At 40.1% G+C, this 26616-nt stretch overlaps 1 protein-coding gene across 2 annotated transcripts in view; it reads right to left on the bottom strand.

Annotated features, from left to right (window-relative positions):
- The window catches only part of LOC122806395 (receptor-type tyrosine-protein phosphatase U-like), a 1549454-nt gene that overhangs the window by 1252935 nt on the left and 269903 nt on the right, over window positions 1–26616 (bottom strand). The window contains exon 3 of one of the 2 annotated variants that reach the window (XM_044076762.1): window positions 15086–15142. The exons of the other annotated variant lie outside the window; for it this stretch is intronic. Within the exon in view, the coding sequence (XP_043932697.1) occupies window positions 15086–15142 (57 nt within the window). The remainder of the gene's footprint in view (window positions 1–15085; window positions 15143–26616) is intronic. 2 annotated transcript variants of the gene reach the window in all.

Genomic DNA, 26616 nt, shown 5'->3' with positions numbered 1-26616 from the left:
ACATCCTTTACACAATACTGGAATTTTTTTAATCAGAAATGCTGGCACAGAACATTCTTAACCCCAGACAGAATCAGTAAAATTAGTTATTCCATAAAAGGAATATGTTGGAGATGTGAGCAAGTACACAATGCAGATTGGAACCACATTTTCTTTGATTGTGTAAGCCATTTTGGAATGGTATTAATAACTTTCTACAAGCTTTATTTAATGAATCATTTTATTTAACGAAAGCTTTTGTATTATTAAATGTGAAAGATGGTCCTTTGAATAGGTCAAACATACATTTAGTATGGACTATACTTGCAATTTCAAAGAAGTGTATAACAAAAAGATGGAATACAAACATAATACCAACTTTGGAAGACTTCTACAGCCTACTGAAGACCACAGCATTATTGGGAATTAAAATTAAAGAACTAAGAATTTATCCAAAGCCATTTATCAACAACCCTTGGGGAAAAGTCTTATCATTGATTGACACTATACAACAATTGATCGACACTCTGATAATGGATTGGACATACTTTTAAAGTAACTGTATACATTAAGATCTGCTATAGTGTCAGGCTAATGTAAATAGTGTACATAGTTATTTAAAATGTTATGTATAAATACTATGGAATTCATTCAAATGTATTTAAAAAATAAAAAAAATTGAGGAAAAAAGTAAAGAATCAGTACTTTCTAATGCAGAAAAGAAGAGCTGTCTAAAAGGACTTTGTTAACAAAATATTTACAAATATTGACTTAATTCAGTACACTCCTCTGGAATTTCTTCAAGTAAAGCTACTTATTTATTTTTAACATCAGCTCAGCCATTATTTCAGTCAGATTGCAAATAAGAAGAGTGATAGCCTGCTGCCTAGAGTCAGTTTAGCTAATGTCAATAAAATGCGCCTGTTGTTTTCTTTGTTTTTTTTTTTTTTTTTTGGTAGCTTGGTAGCATGCTTATATATTTAATAACTGTATTGCCTAAATTCCTTAATTACTACTTTTATGTCTCAAAAATGTCTGACTAGTTGCTTACCGATGTATATGAGGTATTTATACAAAACATGTGAATTATACAAGTTGGCATCTACCTTTTGAAGGGACAAACTGCTTAAGGCTTAGAAAAGTAAGTAGTATGGTTCATTCTTGCTAGGAGTAGACAGTACTTGTGACCTTGATGTGCCAGACAGATCTGGCAGGTGGTAGTGTGTGAACATATTCACTCCAGTGGAGCTCTGAAAGTTTGCACTGTAACTTCCAATGGGCGGACCAAAACCTTTTGACAGAATCAAATTATGCCCTCACATTTTAAACAAATGTTCATATGTCTGGATCCATATGGATTATGAAAGAAGTATAAATGACAAACCCTTCAACACAATTTTTTTTATAGTGGTAGTATTCTTTAGGTTCTAGGTCTTAAACAGGTTTTTTTAAGTCACAATAAACACTGTAACTATTATGTTTGTAATGCTTTTTACCAGCTTACATTATCTCAGTAACCACTGAAGTTACACACATACTGTCATCAGTATTTTATTCATCTACCTGAGAGCTTTCATAAGAATTCTATCTGTGTTACTTGGTTGTGGAGATATTTAGAAAGAAATGTGAAAATTATATTTACATAAATTAATATCACAAAAAAATAATTTAATATCCCTTTATCTGCACTAGACAGAGGTCAAATATTAATGCAGTTGAATATGCCATTGTGTAAGCTTTAAGATGAAATCTTTTAAAACCTTGTACATAATGTGGTTTTGGAATTAGTGATGCAAATATGAACAAGCAAATATTTGACACCTAGAGGCATCCGTAGGAGTTAACCGCAAATGCACCCGGAGACATCACTCAAATGTAATGAGTTAACATACAAGCAGAAATCTGGAGAAATACTGAAAATGAAATCTATAATCCCTACAGGAAAAATATATTAAGGGTGTGAATGGAAAACAGCTTTATCATAAGAAGTATGTATGCCTTTGTAACTGCAAGACAAATATTCAGGCGCTACAGTTTCCAGCAGTTGTTTTCTTTTTAAGAAAGAGTAGGTAAGGAAGCAGGCTGAATGAACTCTGAAGAGTATGGCAGACTTTCAATGGCACAATTATTTAAAGAATATAAATCAAAGGAACTCCCACAGGTTGGTCTAACCATGGTGAGTTTACTGACACCATGTGTGCAGCTGAAGGTCACTCCACTGAATCTGCAGACAAACTGATGGGGCTGTAAGTATGCAGAATACAGCAAAGGGTAACTCAATATATCTTAGATTATGTCAAAATGCAACTTCAGCTCCAAATATGGGCTGAAACTAGATATGAAAAGCCTAGATACTAAAGCAGCTGTGAAAGCAAAATAGAGTTAAACAGAAACAAGAATAGGAAGAGATCAAAATGATAGAGATGAAAAAGGTATGAAAAGTAAGAGAACTACAATACCAGCACAAAGTACAGTTTTGTACCTACCATAAATGTAGATGTCCGATAGGTATGCATCTGCAGTCCTAACATATGGGTTGTCCTGCCTCAGGCAGCCTTTCGGTCGGCTGGATTCCAAGGTCTGGGTCCGGCGTCAGCTGATGTCGCCCTTTCCCCGACGTCACAGCGCCTGGGGTATAAAAGCGTCAGCCGACACCATCTTCCTCAGTTTTTCTTGCCCCAGATGCTAGGTGCCCTCTAGGAAGGCTAAATTTGGAAAATAAGCAATAAAAAATCCAAACATTTGCAAAAATATATGTATGTAAAAACAAATACACCATAATAGATCCCCCCAGCTAGCTAATAGAGAGGTAAGCACCCTAGGAATACCACAGAGGGGAAGGAGGGAGGGTAAACCTGACTGCAGATGCATACCTATCGGACATCTACATTTATGGTAGGTACAAAACTGTACTATGTCCTTCAAGGATGCATCTGCAGTCATCACATATGGGTAGAATACCATAACCAATCTGGGGGTGGAGGTACTAGGAAAAGGATGGCGTAGCTAAGATACCCTGCAGGACAGCCGTAGCAAAGCCTGCTCTGGATCTGGAGTATAAAGGTAAATTGTAATGCTTGGCAAAAGTATGCACGGAGCTCCATGTGCCAGCTTCTAAAATGTCTTTTGTAGCCACCCCTCTTAAGAAGGCTGTGGAGGTGGCTGTGGCTCTCGTAGAATGAGGTCTAATGTTAGCTGGTACAGTCTTTCCATGAAATGAGTAACAAAAGCGGATGCAATTTCCTATCCATTTTGAAATTGTCTGTTTGGAAATTGGTTTTCTTTGAGTACCAGCAGCATATGCTACCAGCAGCTGGTCAGTTTTCCTGAAACCTTTAGTTCTGTCCAAGTAGTAGTGCAACTGTCTGTGAATGTCCAGGGTGTGCAGCAGTTTCTCCCCTTTGTTTTGTGGATTTGGGAAGAAGGTAGGCAAGTGAATGGCTTGATTCAATGAAACCCTGGATACCACCTTTGGCATAAAAGTAGGATTAGTTCTTAATGAAACTCTGTCCTGGTGAAAAATAATGAATGGCTGAACTGCCATCAGGGCCTGCAATTCCGAAACCCTTCTTGCTGAGGTTATTGCCAGAAGGAAAGCAGTCTTCCATGAAAGGTACTGTAGATCTGCAGATGCTGCTGGTTCAAATGGAGGCAGTGTTAGTTTTTCCAACACATAGTTAAGGTCCCAAGCAGGTAGAGGTGGATTCCTAGAAGGTTTGATGTTTTTAATTCCTCTTAGAAACTGTCTTAGGAGAGGATGAGAAAAGACAGGTGGATCAGTATTGTACTCAGCTGAAATTGCTGAAGCATGAATCTTAATAGAAGAGTAAGACAGCCCATTGTGGAACATTTCTGCCAAATATTCCAGGATATGTACCATGTTCATCATTGTCGCATCTAGGCCCTTTGTGGTGTTCCAGATGAGAAATCTTTTCCATTTTGCTGAATATACCTTCCTTGTGGAAGGGCGGTGAGCTTCCATGATAATATTCTTCACTCTCTGGGATAGCTTATCCTGAGGAGGAGTCAAGGTATTCTCCACGCTGTTAGTTGCAATGTTTTCAGGTTGGAATGTAGAGTTTTGTATCTGTGCTGTGTCAGTAGAAGTGGCCATAGAGGTAGGGGCCATGGTTTCGTATGTGACATGCTCCTTAGCAGTGGGTACCAGTGCTGTCTTGGCCAGTCCGGAGCTATCAGAATCACTTTTGGCTGCTCTGCCCTGATCTTCAGTAACACCTTGGTCATTAATGGAATAGGAAGAAATGCATACACTGTCAGATTTCTCCAGCTGAAAGAGAGGGCATCCACTTTCCATGCTTGTGGGTGGTATGTCCTTGAGCAGAATTTCTTCAGTTGATGATTGTGGGGGGATGCAAATAGATCTATGTCCGGGCTCCCCCAAGATTGTGTTATCTGTTGAAAAATGTCTGGGTGCAGCATCCATTCGTGTGCATCCATGATATTTCTGCTTAAGCTGTCCGCCAGTGTATTGTCCTTCCCTGGCACAAACTGAGCTTGTAGATGTATATTGAGTTTCAAGGAAAGATCCCATAGATTCATTGCCAGTCTGCAAAGAGGGTAAGAATGGGTACCTCCTTGCTTGTTTATGTACCACATAACTGTGGTGTTGTCTGTCCTTATTAGTAGATGGCCTTGATGCAGAAAGAGTTTGAAGGCCTCGATTGCATGTATCACTGCTAGCATTTCTTTTTGATTTATGTGCATGCATAGCTCCTTTTGTGACCACTGTCCTTGGATACCTCTGCCCTCCATGTGTGCTCCCCAACCTAGGTCTGAAGCATCTGTTGTAATAGTTTGGGAGGTTTTTGGCTTTGTGAAGGGCAACCCTCTGTTGGACTGGCTGGCCTGAGTCCACCACAGAAATTCCTTGTGAAGGCATGGAATGAGTGGGATTAACGTCTCCAAACTGTGACTGTGCTGAGTCCATAAACTCCTTAGGTACCACTGTAGCCTTCTCATATGTAGAATTGCTTGTGGAATCAAAAGAATACAGGATGCCATGTAACCCAGGGCTTTCAGGATTTTCCTTGCAGTCAGCTGGGTTTATTTTGTCAGATTCTTGAAGTAATCCGGTAGTTGACTTTGTTTTTCTTCTGTGAGATAAGCCATTTAGGTGGTTGTATCTAGATCCGCACCCAGAAAGGTTATTCGTTGGGATGGAACAAGTCTTGATTTGTGCATGTTGACTGTATATCCCAAGGCCTGTAGAAGACTGATGGCATAATTTAAGTCCTTTATCAAAGTTTGTTGGTTGTCCGCTTGTATAAGGCAGTCATCCAGATATGGGTAGATTTGAATCCCCTGGAGTCTGCAGTGTGCTATTACTGATGCCAGGCATTTCGTGAATACTCTGGGTGCAGTAGATAAGCCAAAGGGCAATGCTGAGAATTGATAATGCTCTGACCCTGCAAGAAATCTGAGGTATCTTCTGCAACTTTGTCTGATAGGGACATGCAGGTATGCCTCCTTGAGGTCTAGAGTAACCAGCCAAGACCCCTTGCCCAGCATGGGAAGGAGTTGCTGTAGAGTCAGCATTTTGAATTTTGGCACAATGAGATAAGTATTCAGTGCGGACAAATCGAGAATTGGTCTCCATTGATGCTCTTTTCTTGGAACAAGGAATAGCCTGGAGTAAAATCCTTGGCCTTGTTCTGAAATAGGAACTTTTTCTATGGCTTTCATTTGCAGTAAGTTTGAGATTTGTTTCAAAGCCTCTGCCCTTTGATTTGGTGGCAGACCTGGCATGCCTTTTCTTTTTGGCAAAGTGTGGAAATGGAACCTGTATCCATTGTCTATTATTTGGAGTGTCCATTTGTCTCTTGTAATGTTGTGCCAATTTCTTGAGAATAAAGAAAGCTTTCCACCCAAAGGTGCTTCTAATTGAGCCCTGGTTGGTGGAGTCAAAGCAAAGTCATTGAGTTTGTCCTTGTGCAGCAGTTGCAGGTCCTGAACTACCTGCCTGGATTGGAGGTTGCCATTAACGGCCTCTGTAGGACCCCCTAGCTTGCCCTCTACCTCTGGCACGCCTGTTCCTGCCCCTTTGAAATCTTTCTGTGTCCGGAAAGGACCAATTCTTGGAAGGCCAGTTTCTGATAAATCTAGGTGGTTGGACTTGAAGAAAATCCTTAACTGTTTGTACAGATTTTGCCTTTTCCTCAAATTTCTTTAGGACTACTTGAGCAGTGGAACCAAATAACTTCTGCTTTTCCAGTGGAGCATCCAAAAGCTTAGCTTTAACATGTTCTGGCAGAGATTGTTCCTTCAGCCAAGCATGCCTGCGTATGACAACACCTGTCATTGCTGACCTACATGAAGCTTCCAATGCATCATAACCACACTGCAAGAAGTGGTTGCTAACCTGCTGGGAGTTATGTACCAGATCCTGAAGGGATTTACGGTCAAGGGGTTCAGAAGAAGACAATTTCTTATGCATTTCTTCTAACAAATACTCTTGATACTGTATCATGTGAAATTGACAATTTAATGCCCTCATAGCAAGAGTGGCCGAAGTATACACTTTTTTACCCCATCTCTCTAATGTCCTGGACTCCTTTGCAGAGGGGAGTGGGTTCTTAGTAGTAACAGCTGCAACCCCTTTAGGGCCCTGTGAAATAGTTTCAGGGTCAGCAGAGTGGGCCTTATAAAGAAAATTATGTGTGTCCGGGACTCTGTAATACCTATCGGGCTTAACAGGGGCCGGAGGCAGAGTGTCAGGGGTCATACTAGAGTCAGAGTATACATCATCAATCACATTTAAAACAGGAGGAATAGCCAAAGGTCTATGCTGAGGTAAATGGAGAAAAGTTCTTAGTCTTTTCCTGGAATCAGAATATTCCTGGCCCTGCCATTTGAAATGCTCTTTCATAGTGTGAAGGGTCTCCCCAAAGGAAAGCTCTTCAGGAGGGGAGGCCGAGGGAATAGATTCCTCTGCATCCGAATCCTCGTAGGCCGAATAAGCCTCCTCCTGGTAGTCTGAGTGATCCGAGCCAACAGAGGCCTCCTCTGAGGAAAGGGGATCAGGAGGATCCATCCTAGGCCTTTTGTCTAGAGGGGGTTGGGAGCCCCTGTCCGGATGAGGCTGTGAGCCCCTAATTAAGGAGATAAGGTCCTCTGCTAAAGTTAGAATCTGTGAACTAGAAGAAGGTCCCTGAGGAATAACTCTGGGAGGCATGGCTTTAGAGTGTTTTGCAGCTTTAGCCCTGGTGAAGGCCTTAATAGACATGGATGCAGGAGGCCTGGCTGCACCACGTGCTGGTGTAACTTTGTCTAAAGGTATGGTGTCAGAAGATTCCAATACACCAGTTTCGGAAGGCAATTCTGTAACCGACTCGGTAGGAGCCTCCGGGGCCGAGGCTGTCAGTTGTAATATTTCAGGGTTCGGAAGTTCCAAGGACTCGGTATCAGCAGAGACCGAGACACTCGCGGTTGGCCTAGCCACGGTTTCAGCCGAAACCGCGGGCCACGTGTGTCGGTCCTTGTCTTTCCGTTTCTTAATTAAATGTGATGTCAGCGTTTCCGACGCCATTTTGTAAGCAAAACTATCCCCAAAAAACTCTTCTGTGAACTCCAACCGACGTCTAAGAGTGTGTCGGTTGAAGGAAGCGCAGGCAGAACAGGCCGAGACGTCGTGGTCTGGGCATAAGCAAGGTAGACAATGAGAGTGGAAATCCTTATGAGGTATTTGTTTCCCACAAGTTAAACAATTATTAACTTTTTCTGACATCGGCTGAGGCAAGAAAGAGTCCCCAACAGGGTACTTAGCTTTTGAAGTGTTCGGATAGTGAATTTACAGGAGCTGGCTGACCGGCACTTGCGAACTGCTTCTGCTTTGGGCACCACGCGGCAAGAAAGACTGAGGAAGATGGCGTCGGCTGACGCTTTTATACCCCAGGCGCTGTGACGTCGGGGAAAGGGTGACATCAGCCGACGCCGGACCCAGACTTTGGAATTCAGCCGACCGAAGGGCTGCCTGAGGCAGGACAACCCATATGTGATGACTGCAGATGCATCCTTGAAGGACATCAAAGAGATGCATCTCCAACTGCATTTGAGAAGCACACATGAAAATCCAGCCCTGGATGCCTAAGTGTATACTAAACTGTTTAGTCAGTATAAAGAGAAGAATAGTTTTGTGAAATTTATTTGGAATTTGAGTATGTGTACTATCTGCAGCAAAGAAGGCAGGGACAATCAGTGATGTTTTCAGCTCTTCTACTCAAATGTAAGGCAATTCATGTGGTTAGCTAGTTAAGTGGCACTGACCATCTGGATGGTATCTAAGCTAAAAACTATCTCTGAGAATGTTTTAATTTAACTTTAGAGTATTAAAGGGAGACTTTTAGAGAATATGAGAGAAAGGAAGGAGACAGTGTTACTAATTCCATTACAGAACCAAGCAATTACTTTAATATGTGGGTGAGTAGACATAAAAATACTGCTTTTGAAATGTTGAGAGACCATATGATAAAGAAACAATAATTCAGTACTTTGCCTGAATATATCAAAATCTGACTGACAGACTTGGAGTGTAACATTGCTAAGGAAATTGGAAGACAGGGGAACCTTTATGCACAACTAAACAAGAAAGATTTACCTACCAATATATATATGGGTATTCATAACAGGATGCACAGACAAAGGGAAAAACTGTGATTTCACTACATGACAAATTCTTGGGGTCAAGTGTTTCCATTTGTAGCAAGTGAGGAATTTATGATCAAAATGTACACAGGCAGGAAACAAAAGTGAAGTGAGGGTGCCAGAAGATGTAAAATCACTGTAGTGGTGGGTTGTCTTCAGGCAGCTGCAATTCTAAACTAGCACAGTGACCTCTGTTGTATCATGATGGAGGGAAAAGAAATTATCACTAAGGTGGATACAGCATCATGCACAACTATTATTATACCTGTAGCAGTTAAAAAGGAGAAATACATGCCCAGGCAGTCATCTCAAGTTAAGGACAAGGGAGGGGCACCTTTCCAGGTACCACTGGTTAGAATTCATTTGGGCTGGTAAAGGGACACAAAAACAAGCAAGAGGCAGTGTTTGATGACATTCTTACAGTTGGGTTAATAAGAACTGATTTTGACAAGATACTTCCATGCGTGCAATTATACACAGTCAGTCATAGAGATGCATGCATAGAGAAGCAGTGGGTGGGGGGAGACCCAGCCAGTGCCCACACCTCCAATTACATCAGTGGTGCTGCTACTTCAGGAAAATTGTTTGGTAGTAGCTGCTAGTCTGAAACTGAGACAAGAGTCTCAAGGTACTGGACTTCCTTTGGAAAAGGCTATTTCAGGGAAAGAGCTAGTTAGTAGCAGCAATGCTGCATCTAAGCTACAGCTGTCAACTGATTCTAGATTTTGTAAAGAAAGAGATGAAATGGATAAAATTCACAGGATCTGAGGGATGTAATCAAGGGAGGGGAAGTATATATATATATATATATATATATATATATATATATATATATATATATATATATATACGTGTGTGTGTGTGTGTGTATGGATTTGTATCACTTCACTGAAAGACCATTTCAGATAAGACATATGTATATGTGTATGTGTGTGTGTGTGTGTGTGTGTGTGTGTGTGTGTGTGTGTGTGTATATATATATATATATATATATATATATATATATATATATATATATATATATATATATATATATATATGTATATGGGTCTACTTTAAATAACCGAACCGACACTTCACCGACACACAAAACACCGACCCCAAATAACCGAAAACACACAACACCGACAACTCACAAAACCGAACACCATTACACTGACACAAACAACGTAAACTACACATTACACACAATGACATATCCATTAACCTTAACCCAAACCCTAACCCTAAGGTCCGACACTACCGCACACTTACCCTACCCGCACCCTAACCCTAACTCACTTAACCCACCCCTAAACCTAAAGACTGTCACTATCGCACACTTAACCTACCTGCACCCTAACCCTAACTCACTTAACCCACCCTAAAACATAAAGCCCGTCACTATCGCACACTCACCCTACCCGCACTCTAAACCTAACTCACTTAACCCGTCCCTAAACTACAGTCCGTCACTATCACACACTTACCTTACCCGAACCCTAACTCCGACACTACCGCACACTCACCTTTCCCACACCCTAACCCAAAATCCCTATCTCCGACACTACCGCACACTCACCTTTCCCACACCCTAACCCAAAATCCCTCAATATCGCACACTTACCTGACCGCTCCTAAATCCATCACTATCGCACACTTACCGAGTCGTGCTCACACGTTGCCCTTGTCGGTCTTTCGGCTGTCGGCAAATCACCTTTTCGATCAACTTGCTTTTCGGTCCTTTTGTCTCGGTCTTCTGCATGTCGGTGAAGTGTCGGTTCGGTTATTTAAAGTAGACCCATATATATATATATATATATATGTGTGTGTGTGTGTGTGTGTGTGTGTGTGTGTGTGTGTGTGTGTGTGTGTGTATATAACATATACACATACATACTGGGTTTTTGTACAGAGAGTGGGCTAGAGGGACAGTTGGTATAGTGGTTTGTAATTCCTACAGATGACTATTAGGCACAGTTGGCCATAGCCAATGCTATCATTTTTTAGGCCATATGGGCATAAAACACACATAATGGAGGCCTATGTAAAATTTCTATTGGCTAGATATTGGAAAATAATCAGTAGGTAAAGCAGTGAAGCAGCACTGAAGAAGGCTTTGTAATTTTTACAGCTGAAACCGGTCTGTTTTGTGTCTTTTTTTATTTTTAAACTATGCTTTTGAGCTATTTTTTGCAATAAATCTCTTATGCTACAGTCTGCTGGCTCCCTCTATTTTGTACTCCTATTAGGTATTGGAAAAGACATGAAAAGATACTGCAAGACAATGTCAACTTTGTTAAAATATTAACAAGGTGGAAGATACATTCATGGCTGCTTTAATGATGTTGCATATTATTGAAATAGCATTTCAGTGGGGAGCCATAGACATTGTGGACCTGATAGTACCACAAACACGAAAGGTAGGAGGTAAGTCTTGATGGTAGAACACTATGCTGCTTTGTACTAAATGTGGTGGTTTTGTTTTTCATAGATGCAGAAAATGTAGCAATATTATTTAAATATTTTGATGGATGCTCTAATTTTATTTCAAAATTCTGGAACATGCCTCTCAAGTGTACACGTTTTCAGAGAATGTCCAGGTTTTTGTTTCATATTTTTTGTCTGTTTCTCATAAAATTGTGATTTTCTGGCAAACCACTGGCAAATGTTTGAAGGTTGAAGTCAGAAAAATAATGATGGACATTTGAGTTTCAGACTGCATACTCTTCAGAAAATGTATGCTAATGCAAAACCTGTTATTCTATTAACTTTCTACATTTGTAAGAGCAATATTTAAAAAGTGTCCACATTTTTGGGCCTTTGTCCCCCCATTCTTTATGGCTATGCCCAGATTTCTTGCTCTAAGAGGCTGAGAAGTATGCTTTGGAATAAGTTATAGGAGCATTGTGATATAAATCAGGTAATGACTACTGCCTACCATTTATATAAAATGGTCTTGTGGAGAGGTTTACCTTTAGACCAAATACCATGCTGAGGGCATTCACAGACAGTTTAAATGGGAGTGGGACAAACTGCTGCCCCATGCCTTCCTTGCACACAGACAGAGGTGCCCCAAGAGTCCATAGTTTTTGATATTTCAGCTATTTTATGGTCAAAGGGTGAGGGGACCCCCTGATATAATTTATGATAAGTGGGATGATGAATTTGATTACCACAAGGAGTCTGTTTAAGAGCATGTCCTACATTTCAGGACCATACTTAAGGAACACTTACCAAAAGAACAGTAAATGTTTTGATGTGGCCCTTTAGAGCTTAGGAACACTGAGGTGAAGAAAAGGTGACGGTTTCTATCCCTGCTCATCAGAAAAAAAAAAATATATATATATATATATAAAAGCATGAGAGGATAAATCACCACAGTAGAAAGTAAGTGCAGTTACCTTTATTCTATAGTTGCCAGACAGGTGACAAAATCACAATCTCTGCCATGTTGATATAACAAAGCTCCACCATACTAGAGATACACTAATATGCAGTGGGTTATGGGAAGAATTAGAAAAGGATCTCACCTCTTCATTAGGGCTTGGTCTGACACCTCTTGGAGATGGTAGCACATTCAAAACAGCTATACCCTGCCCGGGTTCAGGAAATCTGAGCAGTGCTACAATAGTTTGGTGACATGTTCACTTTTAGGCCAAGGTATACCTAATTGGTACAACACTATGTGGAAGCAAGATCCCAGTGGCCACTCAAACATGCTGCTCAGAGTTTGCATAAGAAAGTCTAGGAAACTATATAGGAGGAATATACAGAGATATCAGAAATGTGGTTTAATCCAGGAAGTAAAAAAAGTACTTGTATTTGACTGGTAGCAGAAAACAATGGGGGCAGCAGGTTCTGTGTAAACTATAGTAAATGAATCAGTTGCACAGCATTAAGATGCTTTCTCCATGCCTATTACAGAAGAAGCCTTACAACGGTTGGATAGAGCCAAGTATCTGACAACTACTGATCTAGGAGTTACAGGCCAGTACCGTTGTCACTACTTCAATGGAGAAATGAGTTTGTATTATCTCTTTTGAATTGTCTGAATTTACCAGAATGAGCTTCAGATAAATACTGCCCCAGAAGTTATCCACAGACTGATCAATCCCATCATGATAGAAGATGAAGACAATGCTCTTACTTATATAGATGATATTGCAGTCTACAGTTAGTGTTGGAAGAAGTATGTTCAGCAGATTAAGGTTGTGTCAAGCAGACTAAAATGGTCAGTTTTACCAGTGAAGCCAAATAGGTGGCAAATGAGACTGACAGAAGTATCCTTAGTTTTTGGCATTATATAGGTGGTGGCAAAATCCACCCAGAGCATGCCAAGGTAGATGCTCTTCAGGTATGGTTACTCTATGTTACAAAAAATCAGTAAGGGCATTCCTGTGCATCATTATAGTATGAGAACCACTTCTCTTATATATCTTATCTGACAAACAGTTAGATTATTCAGGCACCAGCTTCCAACAGGCATTACAAAAGCCCAAACAGAACTTGAATGGACCTGTTTTACTAGCTAGTCATGATTAAATTAAAAAGTTTATTGTGTGGGCACACTTTTCAAACATTGGTCTGGGAGCTGGACTTAGCCAGGCCTCTTTAAGGGCAAAGAGCATCTAGTAGTGTAACTTGTCCATACATTTCAGATGAGAGGAATCATGTGCAGTGGCTGAGATGGTATGTTTGAGCGATAGCTTGGGCACTGCAAAAGTTTGAATCCTATCTGTATTACAGAATATAGGAAATGGTTAAATCTCACAGCATCTGAAGGAAGTCACCCAGAGCCAGTTGTCAAAAAGAGTAAGCTCTTGAAATGGCACTTTGGATTACAGTCCTACAACATGAGTATCCAGGACAGGAGTTGTACCAGTGGTTTTACTGGGAAAGATTGAAACAAAAAAGGGCTATGAACCATATCACCAAATACAAAGGCCCAAAATGCTTCAAGTGTGAAAACTCAAACTGTAAGTATTTTTGCATGATGGCACCCCCCCCCCCAATAACCTCCATGTGAAGAGCAAGCCTTCTCAGACCCCTTACTTATTTATGACAACTCCCTTGTCACTCAACTGCTAAGAGGGAAAAATATAAGCCAACTTCCTGTATGCAGAAAAAAAAAAAAAAGGAGGAGAAATATTCCCCAAAGTAAAGGAATCACTGCCGATGCACACAGAGAAACTTCAGCAGCAGTGAATTTAACTTAGGAAAACAGTCATCAGTATTTTGATCCCTGCTATCTTGTATCATGGACACCTGATATTCAGGGACTGTAGACGCTGTGACCTGCAGATATAATGGTGCCAGTAATACAGATGCAGAATTTTTGTCACAACAGGAGATTAAGTAGAGTAAGTAAGCTATGTACCTTAGTGGTGTATGAGAAAACTCACTTAAGGTCTAGACAGAGGTGGAAATATGAAAAGATATGCAAAAATTACAGTTGTTTCCTCTAGTAAAGGTGCAGCAAAAATGTAAAAAAGCTGTATAAAATCTGAAGCATTTTTCCTGTAAAGATTAAGCAAACATACAAAATGTAAAAAAATGCACAAAACCCTAACTTGTTGTATAGAGTCAATGTGCTTATATCTATAAATTTAGCCCATTTATCTTTTTCAATTGATAGTCACATACCTAATTACAGTTAGTGGCAGTGGTAAGATCAGCCGGCTATCAAACAGAGATTTTTATGTCATCTGTCTATTCAAAACTTTTTTTTTAAATCTTACGTTTATTTGCAAAAGGGAATATTTGTTTATATATTTAATTTTTAAACCGTGTGCCTTATCTCATTAAGTACAAAATACTCAAAAACTTGTATATGGCTTCTTTCTCATGGAGGGTGGCCTAATGGTTAAGGTGTTTGCCTCGCAAGCACAACGTGCAGGGTTTGAGTCTCACAAGGGATAATTGGCTAGGCTTAAAATTACTCACAAGGGCAGTTAGCTTAGTACTAATCTATGAACCTATGAATTCATCTGTAGGAATTACTAGGTATTGGGGAAGAATTTTACACATTTTGGTGATTTATTTAGATGTTTTCATACATGCAGTATTATCAAAGTCTACCACCATGGATATGTTGGGGAATGAGGTGGAAGCCAAATCCTAACAGAGTCAGGGGTCACAGTGTCATTGTTGGACAACAGCAATGTGATGTCCATATACACACACTATTCCATGGACAGATAAACTCTTATTGTGTAATCCATCCAAGAAATCCAAGAAGAAACACAACAGGAAGTTCTGCCTTACGAGGAATGTCATAATGACTTGCTACTTAAGACTTTCTTCTTCATACCAGGCCCGGTCTGCTTGGTTGGCTGCATATCTTTAAGAAAAATGTATAAAATGAAAATTTTAACACAATTCTCAATTTTATATTAAAGTAATATTTGACAAATAAAATTATCAGTGATTTAAAAATGTGCCAAAATATGTAAACTATACTTACCAGAACTGGACTGGTTCACTGTATGAAATTCATAATGTCTAGCTATTGTCAAAACGTCTGCAAAACAGTAAACCATAAGGTAAATGAGCCATGCAATCCATGCATATAAATCACTACCAAGAGTCTCAATTTAAGGATACAAAAGTACATAAAAGAGCCCTGTATAATGTTCAATGTTGTTTATGTTTTGATTACTGCAAGTGTCCACTGGGCTTATATCTGCTATTCAGTGAAGGCCTAAGGAGAAAAGCACCATGTGGAACAACAAAAGCAGCACAATTACAGAAATATCCAGTCACATTACAAAAAAGAAAGCAATGTTACTCATAACAAATATTATAAAAATATTATTTTAAAAGCTTTTCAAAAATAGTTTGTGTCAGAGAGTAATAGGCACTGTAGACAGTTTAAAGATAGCAGGGTAATAATGAGTATAAAAGAAACCCTCAGTAGGCCAATCTTAGTGTCAAAGACATAGGAGTGTAGCTATTCATAATATTGTACGTGAAGAGTAAAAAGATTGCACACAACTTATAAGGCTAGAAACATTTAATAATGATAAAACTGAGTACAAAGGTAAGTGCTTTCACAACTTACAAGTCGCTTCATCAGATAAAGTGCGTGTGTGTGTGTGTGTGTTTGTGTGTGTGTGTGTGTGTGTGTGTCTGTATATGTTTCCAGCAAGTCTGAGATCTCAAAGTCATTTCAGATTCTCAACTCTTTGTCAGCAAAATTTCAGAAAACTTTTTTTCTGGTAAATCACAGATGATTACAGCCAGTCAAACAGTAAATTGCCACTGACTATTACAGTCAGTCAATTTTGTTAATAAAGTAAAGGGGTAAATCCTGAGCCTTGCCTGATTACATTACCTACTCAAAGTCACATAGTAAGCAAATGGAGAAAGGTAGAATAAAGCCCTATGCCCTTAAGTACAGGCAGCAGGTCACTAAGAGGTTAGAGCCTTATTCCTCTGTATTAACTACCGGATCTTCATCAACTGCAGTTTTTGATAAATCACTGAGGATTGCAGTCAGTCTTTGTTGCCAATCATAAGACTTTCTATTCAGAAAATGCATGTGGACACAAAACCTGCTGTTCAGTTAACTTTTTAAGTGAATTACAGTACTCTGCATCTTATCTGTATCTGATTTTTGAGAACATCTGTGATTTTGTCTTATTTTTATGCTCTGACCCTCATTAACTAGTCTGGCTGTTAGCGCAGAAGACTAAATATCTGAGCTGCTAACGAAATTATCCCAGAGTACAAGATATGATTTTTACCATCTTCATTTGTCTAATGAGAGACTCTCAGTAAGTCACTTAACCAAACAGTGCTCCCAGGTCACCTCTCAAAAGGAACAATTTGTCCATTGGGCTTACTTGCTCTTGTTTTATGATAGAGCACTGAAAATTGCAATCAATCAATAATGCCAGTAATTAGAGTTTCATAACTATTACTATCCAGCAGATGCATGTCCATGTAAAACATGTTCTGTTAACATTTAAAGTGAATTAGACATTCTCATAGTTAAAGTTCTGAGCTGCTGACAAACTGCATGTTGTAGTCAAAAGCACAGGGTTTGAATTCATTCACCTCAATTTGCCTACTGTGTGACTTTCAGCAAATCACTCACAGTGCTCCCAGTATACCCCTGAAAAGGGATATGTTGTCCAGTGGATTTACCTGGATAACAAACTCATAAAGAATATAATACTTAAAATTGTCCCTTTTTGGGACCTTGCCCCCCCCCCCCACACACACACACACACATCATTGTTTGGCTTTGTCCAGAATTCTTCAACAAAGAAGATGAGAAGACTTTTGGTCTTTTCTTTGTAAAATGTATAGCCTTCTAGCAAATTACTGAGAACTGTAGTTACCGAATTACTAAATAATGATAGGTATGTGGTTATCAGACTTTGAATCCTTCAGAAAATGCTTGCTATTGCAAATCTCGGTACTCTAGCAGTCTTCTAAGTATATAAGAAAATATTTAAAATCTGTTCCTGATTTTCTGAATCTTTGTCTCTAACCGCTAAGCTAAAAAGTTGAAAGGACATAGGGGACTTGCAATGGGTTGCACTTTATGGTTCGGACAGCAGCAAGATGAGATATTTTTTAGGGCCAATGCTTGTGAAATTAGTCATTCATTTGATCTCAAGCAGATAATTGAGGTGTAGAGCAATACAAATGGTTGTAATCGATGATTGTCTGTGTGTGTGTGTGTGTGTGTGTGTGTGTGTGTGTGTGTGTGTGTGTGTGTGTGTGTGTGTGTGTGTGTGTGTGTGATGGTGTGTGTGTGTGTGCGTGTGCACGCGTGCGCACGTGCGTGTGCAGGTGTTTGCGTATGTATATGTGTGTGTGCGCGCACGCGTGTGTGTGTGTGTGTGTGTGTGTGTGTGTGTGTGTGTGTGTGTGTGTGTGTGTGTGTGTGTGTGTGTGTGTGTGTGCACGTGCAGTTATGTGCAGTGAGCATACTGTAGTTCACAATTATTCCTGATTTTTCATCACATTTCTGAACTGTTCAGACATCCAAGATGTGCACACTGAGTGACAGCTTAATTTCAACTCTACCAGTGTGAAAAGAGAAACTCAGAAAACAGAACCAGTGACTTTGTCTTTTGGGGTAAATTTCAGTTACTGGCTAGTAACTGCATTACCTGGATGCTAGCAAGGAAGAAATATAGAGAACCTGAAAGAAAATCAACTACAAAACATGAGGAGAAAACATTGGTTGGGAAGAACCCTGCAGCTGTTCAGCAAAAAGCAGTTCAAGCTCTAATTTTGGTGCAACACATGACTTCCACTAATCTAGAGGAAAAATATGTCAAATGTAATGATTAAAATAAACAAAACACTGAAGGAGCACATCAACTCAAATGACAAGAGGCTGCAAAAATGGAAGAAGCTTTATACAGATATTTAGATGAACTGATAAAACTGGAAAATCAGATGTTGAAATGAAGAAAAGGCTGGCAGAGATGACTGCTCAAGAAGAGATGTTTCAAAAAGTAGTAGAATTAGAGGACAGAGCACGTAGGGAAAATCTAAGATTTTCTGCTGTAACAGAGAAATTAGAAGGAAAAGTGCTAGTCACATATCTTTGAATTTATTACTGCTCAATATCTGAGTTGTTTGGCTTCTGCTACATACCTACAATCAGCTGCATTACTAGCTGAGTTAAGTACAAACTTGCAGTGTTAAAGATCGTACTGCATTTTAGTTTTGTGTCTATTTAATTGTTTCATTGAATATTGTGGTCTGTGCCTCTCTGTAGTTATTTATTTTTCTATTTAATTGTTTCAAAGAATACTGTGGTCTCTCTCTCTCTCTCTCTCTCTCTCTGCAGTAAGTGGGGGCTATTGTGTTTCAATTCATTGATATTCAGTGTTAAACTCTTAGCCTAGAGGGTTTCTCTGTACTTATGTTAGTTACATATCTTTAAATTTATTACTGCTCAATATCTGAGTTGTTTGGCTTCTGTTACATACCTACAATCAACTGCATTACTAGCTGAGTTACGTACAAACTTGCAATGTTAAAGATTGTACTGCATTTTAGTTTTCTGTCTACTGAATTGTTTCATTGAATATCGTGGTCTGTGTCTCTCTGTAGTTATTTATTTCTCTATTTAATTGTTTCATACAATACTGTTGTCTCTCTCTCTCTCTCTGCAGTTAGTTTCCTGCCCTCCCTACCTGTTCTTGTTCTGCTATTAATCTTGATGGCTTTGGAATTGCCTGCCCCATCCTGTAAATTAGTATTTGAATACTCCTCCTGGGTCTATCTCATTTGCTCACTCAACTGAGTACAGTGAGATTATATTATGACTTGAGACACTCCTACCAGTCCCATCTGTTCAGCTCTATCCCAGCTCTATTCCAGTCTAGTGTCACTAGCTCATTCTACCTACAACAGAAAGAACATTTGTGAAGGGCAAGCCACTTAGGTCCTTAATTTTGAATTATCTTCTGTTTCTCCTTTCTCCCTTTCCACTTTACAAAAAACATAAATAAATAAATTCTAAGCTTGTTTCCTGCCTTTCCTGTAACTAGTCTAGTCCAGATACAGATTTGCTGTAACCAGGACTGCTTGTAAGTTTCTGAGCCCCCCAAGCCTTTCTGTGTTGGAGGGAAGCATTCTAGCATATCAGTGGGAGTGGTAAGCACTAGGTAGCCTATCTACCACAAGAGTGGTGTCTGGCACTGAAACTGTAGTTTATTGGCCGTTTGGCAGTTTTTCCATCTCTTTCAACTTTCTGGTTTAAAAGCCTGTATTTGCGTTTGTTTCCCACCTTTTCTGTAACTAGTCTAGTCCAGATAAAGATTTGCTGTATCCAGGACTGTTTGTAAGCTTCTGAGCCCCCAAGCCTTTCTGTGTTGGAGGGAAGCCTTCTAGCTTATCAGTTGGAGTGGTAAGCACTAGGTAGCCTATCTACCAAAAGAGTGGTTTCTGGCCCAGAAATTATAGTTTATTGGCTGTTTGGCAGTTTTTCCATATCTTTCAACTTTCTGGTTTAAAAGCCCATGTTTGCTCTTGTTTCCCACCTTTCCTGTAACTAGTCTAGTCCAGATACAGATTTGCTATATCAAGGACTATTTTGTAAGATTCTGAGCCCCCCAAACCTTTCTGTGTTGGAGGGAAGCCTTCTAGCTTATCAATGGGAGTGCTAAGCACTAGGTAGCCTATCTACCACAAGAGTGGTTTCTGGCCCAGAAATTGTAGTTTATTGGCTGATTGGGCAGTTTTTCCATCTCTTTCAACCTTCTGGTTTAAAAGCAAGTGTTTGCTCTTTTTTCCCACTTTTCCTGTAACTTGTCTAGTCCAGATGCAGATTTTCTGTATCCAGGACTGCTTGTAAGCTTCTGAGCCCCCCAAGCCTTTCTGTGTTGGAGGGAAGCATTCTAGCTTATCAGTGGGAGTGGTAAGCACTAGGTAGCCTATCTACCACAAGAGTGGTTTCTGGCTCAGAAATTGTAGTTTATTGGCCGTTTGGGCAGTTTTTCCATCTCTTTCAACTTTCTGGTTTAAAAGCCCATGTTTGCGCTTGTTTCCCACCTTTCCTGTAACTAGTCTAGTCCAGATACAGATTTGCTGTATTCAGGACTGTTTGTGAGCTTCTGAGCCCCCAAGCTTTTCTGTGTTGGAGGGAAGCATTCTAGCTTATTAGTGGGAGTGATAAGCACTAGGTAGCCTATCTACCACAAGATCCAGGTACAGAGTCTTAGTTTTAGCACTTGAATTTGCTTATTTGTGCTCAGCACTTGTTCAGAACTTGTTGTTAGCACTAAATAAGCTACACATTACTACAACACTCAACCTTCATCTTTACCTAGAGGAAAACAGCTTTTGTACTTACTTTCCTCACTTGCTTATTGAAAAACAGCTCTTCTACTCACTTTCCTCACTTGTCTAGAGGAACGTAGTCCAAAGGTCAGCTCCCAGTGTTCTCGCCTGTCTATCTGATGAATCTGGGCATCTTGGGGCAATGTATCAATTGCCTCATGTACACAGACAATCCTCTCCTCCTACCACCAAACACCACAACCTGTCAGAGATGCACTTATCTAGCCAAACTGGTAAAGCTCTCTCCAACCAAGACTGAACTTGACAGTCAAGAGGAGAAGGTAAACACCTGCATCACACCACACTCATCACATAGTCCCACTAAACCTACACCACCAAAATCCACACATAGAAACACAAAAACATTCACGGAGGTTCTCAGTATTAATCTGCTCAAGCAACAGAGACCTCCAAAGCAGAAACGCAAGCAACGTCTACCCCCCAACACAACTCAAATGACACATAGCCCACAGACTCAGTGTGCCAATAAACCACAGCCCATAAGGCAAAACAATGTACCCAACACACTAGCCATAGATGACTCCATAGTCAGGCACACTGATGTCCCACTCACCAGGCTAAACAAGGAAAAGGTTACTGTCAGCTGCGTGTCAGGTGCCAGGATCTGCCACATAACCCACGCACTCAGGTCACTCCACAACAAGTACAAATATGACTCTGTCATTGTCCATGTTGGTGTGAATGACCTGAGAAGTACCTCCCTGGACTACATGAAAAGAGACATGGAAGAGCTCTCCGATCTTGTAGCCCAGGCAGGTATGACCCTAGCCCTGAGTAACATCCTGCCATCACCTAGAATGATACAGCAGTACTAGGACAAAATGATTGACTTCAACAATTGACTAAGCTTCTGGTGTCATACTAAGGGGATCCAGCATCTGTCTGCCTGGGACGACATGGTTGACAGATCACGATGCTTTGCCAGAGATGGCCTGCACCTGTTTCCTCTGGGATTCCAGATGTTGCCCCTATAGTGCCTTTTTTAGGCAAGGTTCAAATGACAAACTCACCACCGTAACAGGAACAGGCAAGCAAAAACTGAGGGTAATGCTACTCAATGCTAGAAGTCTAAATTGAAAATGCACTCACTCAAGGCACTCCTTAAAACGGAGAACATAGATATCTGTGCAGTGACTGTGACCTGGTTCAAGGCTCTAGAGAGCACCTCTGCATTACCAGGCTATAACTCATACCACACGTTTTGGCCATCTAACTCCTTCACTCAATGCTTTCTGGAATTCAGAAATTCCAATGCCCTGGATCAACTTATTCTCAACCCCACCAGGGGCAACAATATCCTAGACCTAGTCATTACCAACATGAGTGACCGGTGTTCCACACCTGAAGTCAACTCCTTGTTGGTCAGATCTGACCATAAGCTAATCACCCTAGATATCCGCATCCCACCCCCACCCACCATTAAGGAAACCTTGGTAAAAAATTTCTCCAAAGCCAACTTCATGCTTCTTAAGACAGAAGTGGCAAACTTCATGACACCCATGCAGATGAACAATACAGTTACGACTGCTGAATCCTACACAAATGCACTCTATAAGCACTTACATGACTGCATGGATCGTGCTATCCTGAACAGAACCACAATGCTATCCTCCAAAAAAAAGGAAGCCAATCTGGTGGTCCCCTGCCATAAACAAACTCTACAACAGAAGGAAGAAACTATTGCAGAAGAGAGTAAAATCTCATGAGTGGAGGAGTTCCCCGGTCAGCCTCAGTAAGAAGCTGAGATCCCTTATAAGATCCTCCAAAGCTAGCTATGAAAACAAAATCACCACAGATTCTAAGGGCAACCACAAAGCATTCTATAGCTATGTCAAGAATCTCAATGGCAACACCCAGATCTGCTCAAAGTTACAGCACAAGGGCACGAAAATTACACAGCCAACTGATATTGCCAACATCCTGGCAGATAGGTTCAGTGCTAACTTTACCCCCCTCTCACCCCTTAAAGGGCTGATATCTATACAGGAAGAATGCAGAGTCCCAGTAATCACATACATCCAGGTAAAAGCTGCCCTCTCTAAAACCAAATAAACAGCATCCATGGGACCGTACAACATCCCAGGCTGTGTTTTACTCGAACTTCAGAATGAACTGGCTCCCTACCTAAGCACCATGTTCAATCATAGTCTCACGGTAGGCTTTGTGCCCACTGAATGGTGCGCAGCAACAGTTATCCCACTCCAAAAAGGGGGAGCCACCACTGATCCTGGGAACTATCACCCTATTAGCCGGACGAGCCTGGTCTGCAAGGACATGGAACGTATCATCATGGAACTCATAAACAAAGACATTGGTAACCTCCAAACTCTGGACCCCACAAAGTTTGGGTTTGTGAAAGGCAGATCATGCCTTCTGAACCTGAACGACTTCTTTGAGGCAGTCACCAAAGCCATAGATAAGGGTTATGTGGTTCACACAGCCTATCTTCACAGCCTATCTTGACCTCGCCAAGGCTTTCGACACCATCCCCCATTCTGGAATTATAGCTAAACTCACTAAACTAGGTAGAAATCCCTATGTCACAAGATGGGTTGCCAACTGGCTCACTGACATTGCCCACACTGTAAAAGTTGCAGACTCCAAATCTGACTTCAAACCAATGACAAGTGGATTACCACAGGGTTCAGTCTTGGAACCTCTCCTGTTTGGTATCCACTTCTCTGAAGTACAGGCTAACACAGAAGGCCTCTGGCTAATGAAGTCTGCAAATGACTGCAAACTAGGAGCCATATTCGAGTCTCCAAATGATGTGGACATCCTACAGAAGGGCCCTCACTGAGACAGATGCCTGGTGTCAGAGCCATGGCCTCAAGCTCAATGCCAAAAAGTGCATTGTCATCCCCTTTGGTAAAAACTCTGTACCCATAAACTACCAAATAAACGGCAGTCAAATTAATGCCAAATGTGTGATAAGTGACTTTGGGACACAGATGGACAGTAATCTCTCCTTTAACAATCACATTGCCACAGTAGTCAGGAAATCCTTCTATGTGGCACACCTCATCACAAAAGGCTTCTCATCCAGGAAAAAAGAGGTCATTGTTCCCATCTACTCGGCACTCATTAGACTCATTATAAAGTACAATGCCCCTTTTAAAATGTACCTCACAAGACATCTGCAGCAGCTGGTAAGGCCACAGAAGTACCTCACAAAGAAGATTACTGGCCTACACTGAACACCTCAAAAAACTCCAGCTTTACTCTGTGTTACCTACTCCGAGGAGATCTCTGCCTAACATATAAAGCTATGTTAAACCCAGAGCTGTTGGACATGCTACACCTAAAGAAATCCCAATCCCTCTGAGCTACATGCTCTAGGGACCTAAACCTTGTCACCATAATAAACAGGACATGCTGGAGGGATAGATTCCTGTCACAGAGTCTCCCTATACTCTGGAACAAGCTATCCATCTATGTTAAGCAAAATTCCTCATTAGCACTCTTCAAGAAAAATATTGATGAGTGGATTTGAAATAGGAAGTACACCCCGGGGATCCCTTCTATGGCTCTGCTCGACAGGGGCACAGAAAATTAACTTTCTTGGGTGGCATTAGCCAGGGAACCTTGTTGGCTAGGCTTACTTATGCCATTGGGTCAATAGCCTAGTACCTACCTATGAACAGATTGTATTCATTTTATGAAAGCATAGATAAGCAACAGGACTAATATTCCACAGAAGAAGTGTTTAACTGAAAGAGTACACTGTGCGTATGCTTCAAACCAGACCACTAGAAAGCAACCAAAACTTCTAAGTAGTAAAGATACAATCCTACCAGCAGAAAGAGTTGATTCTGACAAAACAGTGTCAGAAAGACAAAGTACTAAAAGTTGGAGACAGTAAGGTCTTTGTGGAAATTGATTAATCACTGTACCGCAGGAAGAAGAGAAGGAGGAAATGTATTCAAGCAAACAGGGAATATCAAGAGACAGGTGTGAAATTTAAGCTGCTGTTTCCAGCTATCACCAGAATATTTTTTTTTCTGGGGAGTCAAAGTAATTTTTCGATGGAGTGCATGGTAAGAAGGAAATACAAATGTCTGTCCAACAAAAAGAGAACTATCAAAGTGAAGGGGACTCTGTTTCTTTTTCCTCTGATAATAAAGTTAATAGAGAGTATGTTAGTGAAACCTTTTCTAATATTCCAAAGGAAAATGCTTGAGAGAAAGAGAAGAGAAAAGCACAGCAGTTGACTAGAAGATTCAGGAGTATGTTGGAAATTAACCAGTGACTCTAGCTGGGAGATGGAGATCAACACGATGAAAACCAGCAACTTGTAAATTAATGAACAAATGTGGGGTTACAAAACATCAGTTAAATTTGTGAAATTTGGCTAAACAATAAAATTTAAAATATTGGATTTTTTGACTTTGTTAAATTTGTAGGGGACTCCAAAGCATATGCCTTTCTTCATGTCATTAATGTTCAGTAGAACATTAAGGATATGGAAAGAAGTAACTGTAAGTAAAACAATTTTTGTTATTAGCAGTATTTTTATAAAAGATGACATTTGTTGTATGTTGTGTAGTAAATCATTTTCAGTTATTTTTCTATGGTATAGGGATACTAAAGAAAATAGGTAGATGGACAAAAGCATGTTTAAGATAATAGGCTGTAATCTAAGAGTGCTGCAGTGAAGGACAACAGGTTGCAAAAATATACAGATCATGATATAAATAAAATTGCTATTCTTTCTTTTAACTTTTACATAGGGAATGACTGGATTAAGGCCCTTAGTTTGATATAACACCAAAATTAAGGCCCTTAGTTTGATATAACACCAAAATGTAAGTGGAAGAAAGTAAATGAAAAAACACTGAAAGTAATGAAAAGTTTATCTGCTTCTTATGTTTCTATGGAGATAAGAAGGTAATAAAAACAGAATATATTTATCTTCCAATGGATAAAAGATAATGGGCAGGATTCACGAAGGCTTGCACGGAGTGTAAGAGACATGCAACACTCCATGCAAGCCTCACGATCCAGGAACAGCCCTAAACTCCGTGTAAGAGACCAGCTAAAACGTCTCCTACATGGACTCTGTGTGAACATGCTAAATACCTCACTTGCAGCTGAAAGGTATGCAAATGAGGTATATTAGCGATCCACGAAGCAGAAACCAGTCCGTGTAAGAGACGTTTTAGCTGCAGAAATGTACTCAATTGACAACTGAGTACGTTTCTGCAAATTCCACAACAGAGCCATGTCAGCTCCAAAAAAAGGGTGCATATGACTCAGGCAGCATGCCAATGGCCAAATATGTGGCCATTGACAATATAACCCGATGCCAAAATAATAAAAATATAATTTTTTACCCAGCGCAGCCCCGCGCAAACGGGTTGCACTGTATAAAACATGAAAATGAAGGTTATAAACCCACAAATGTGGGTTTCATGCAAAACATGGAATGACAATGCAGGGACCAGCAGACCAAAAACAACATGGCCACCGTGTAGTGGTTGCTAAGGGGGGAAGCTGAGTCTAAGACATGTCACTAAGCATTAGTAGGCAATCTCATGTAAATGAGGGTTAGGATACTGAATCTCACAGTCACATAGCAAATGAGCACAGTCTGAGTAGTAAAACGAAAAGAGGAACCGTAGAGTGAACCAAACAACTGAAATATCCTCAGCACAATACTGTTAGTGTGAAATCACTGCCAAAGCAAAAGGTTATTATATTATTTTATTAAGTTTATTTGTATTTTGATTTTTTGGTTTTGATAAGGTATTGTTGCGACGACTACGTTTACGTTTCATTCATTTTGTATAGGATGGCAGTATTCCAATATAGGTATAGTCATTGCTTATTTTATATTTTTCACAGTTTACATTTTAATTTAATTTCTTCTACCCACATTTAAAGTGGATATTTTTCCAACTGTTTGGGTAGATTTTTAAATGCATTGTAATTAGGTAGAGGAAACTAATATTTTTGAACTGAATTAATATGGGCAATAAGTTAAAAGGTTCTTTCACCTTTAATGGAATTTTACTCAGTGTAATTAACTTAACTACTTGTAAACTCTGTGTGTAATAAGTGACGTCATGCTATTTAAAGCGGATGTAGAGTTATTTTATCAGTTTCTGAAGAAGTTTGCCTAGGAAGGCATTCGAAAAGCGCTTCAATAAATCTTTTTATACA

The sequence above is a fragment of the Protopterus annectens genome, chromosome 1.part1 (genome assembly GCF_019279795.1).
Source record: "Protopterus annectens isolate FY-2018-M chromosome 1.part1, PAN1.0, whole genome shotgun sequence".
NCBI lineage: Eukaryota > Metazoa > Chordata > Ceratodontiformes > Protopteridae > Protopterus > Protopterus annectens.
The sequence above is the reverse complement of the archived record's forward strand: the minus strand, read 5'-3'. Positions and strand labels throughout refer to the sequence as shown.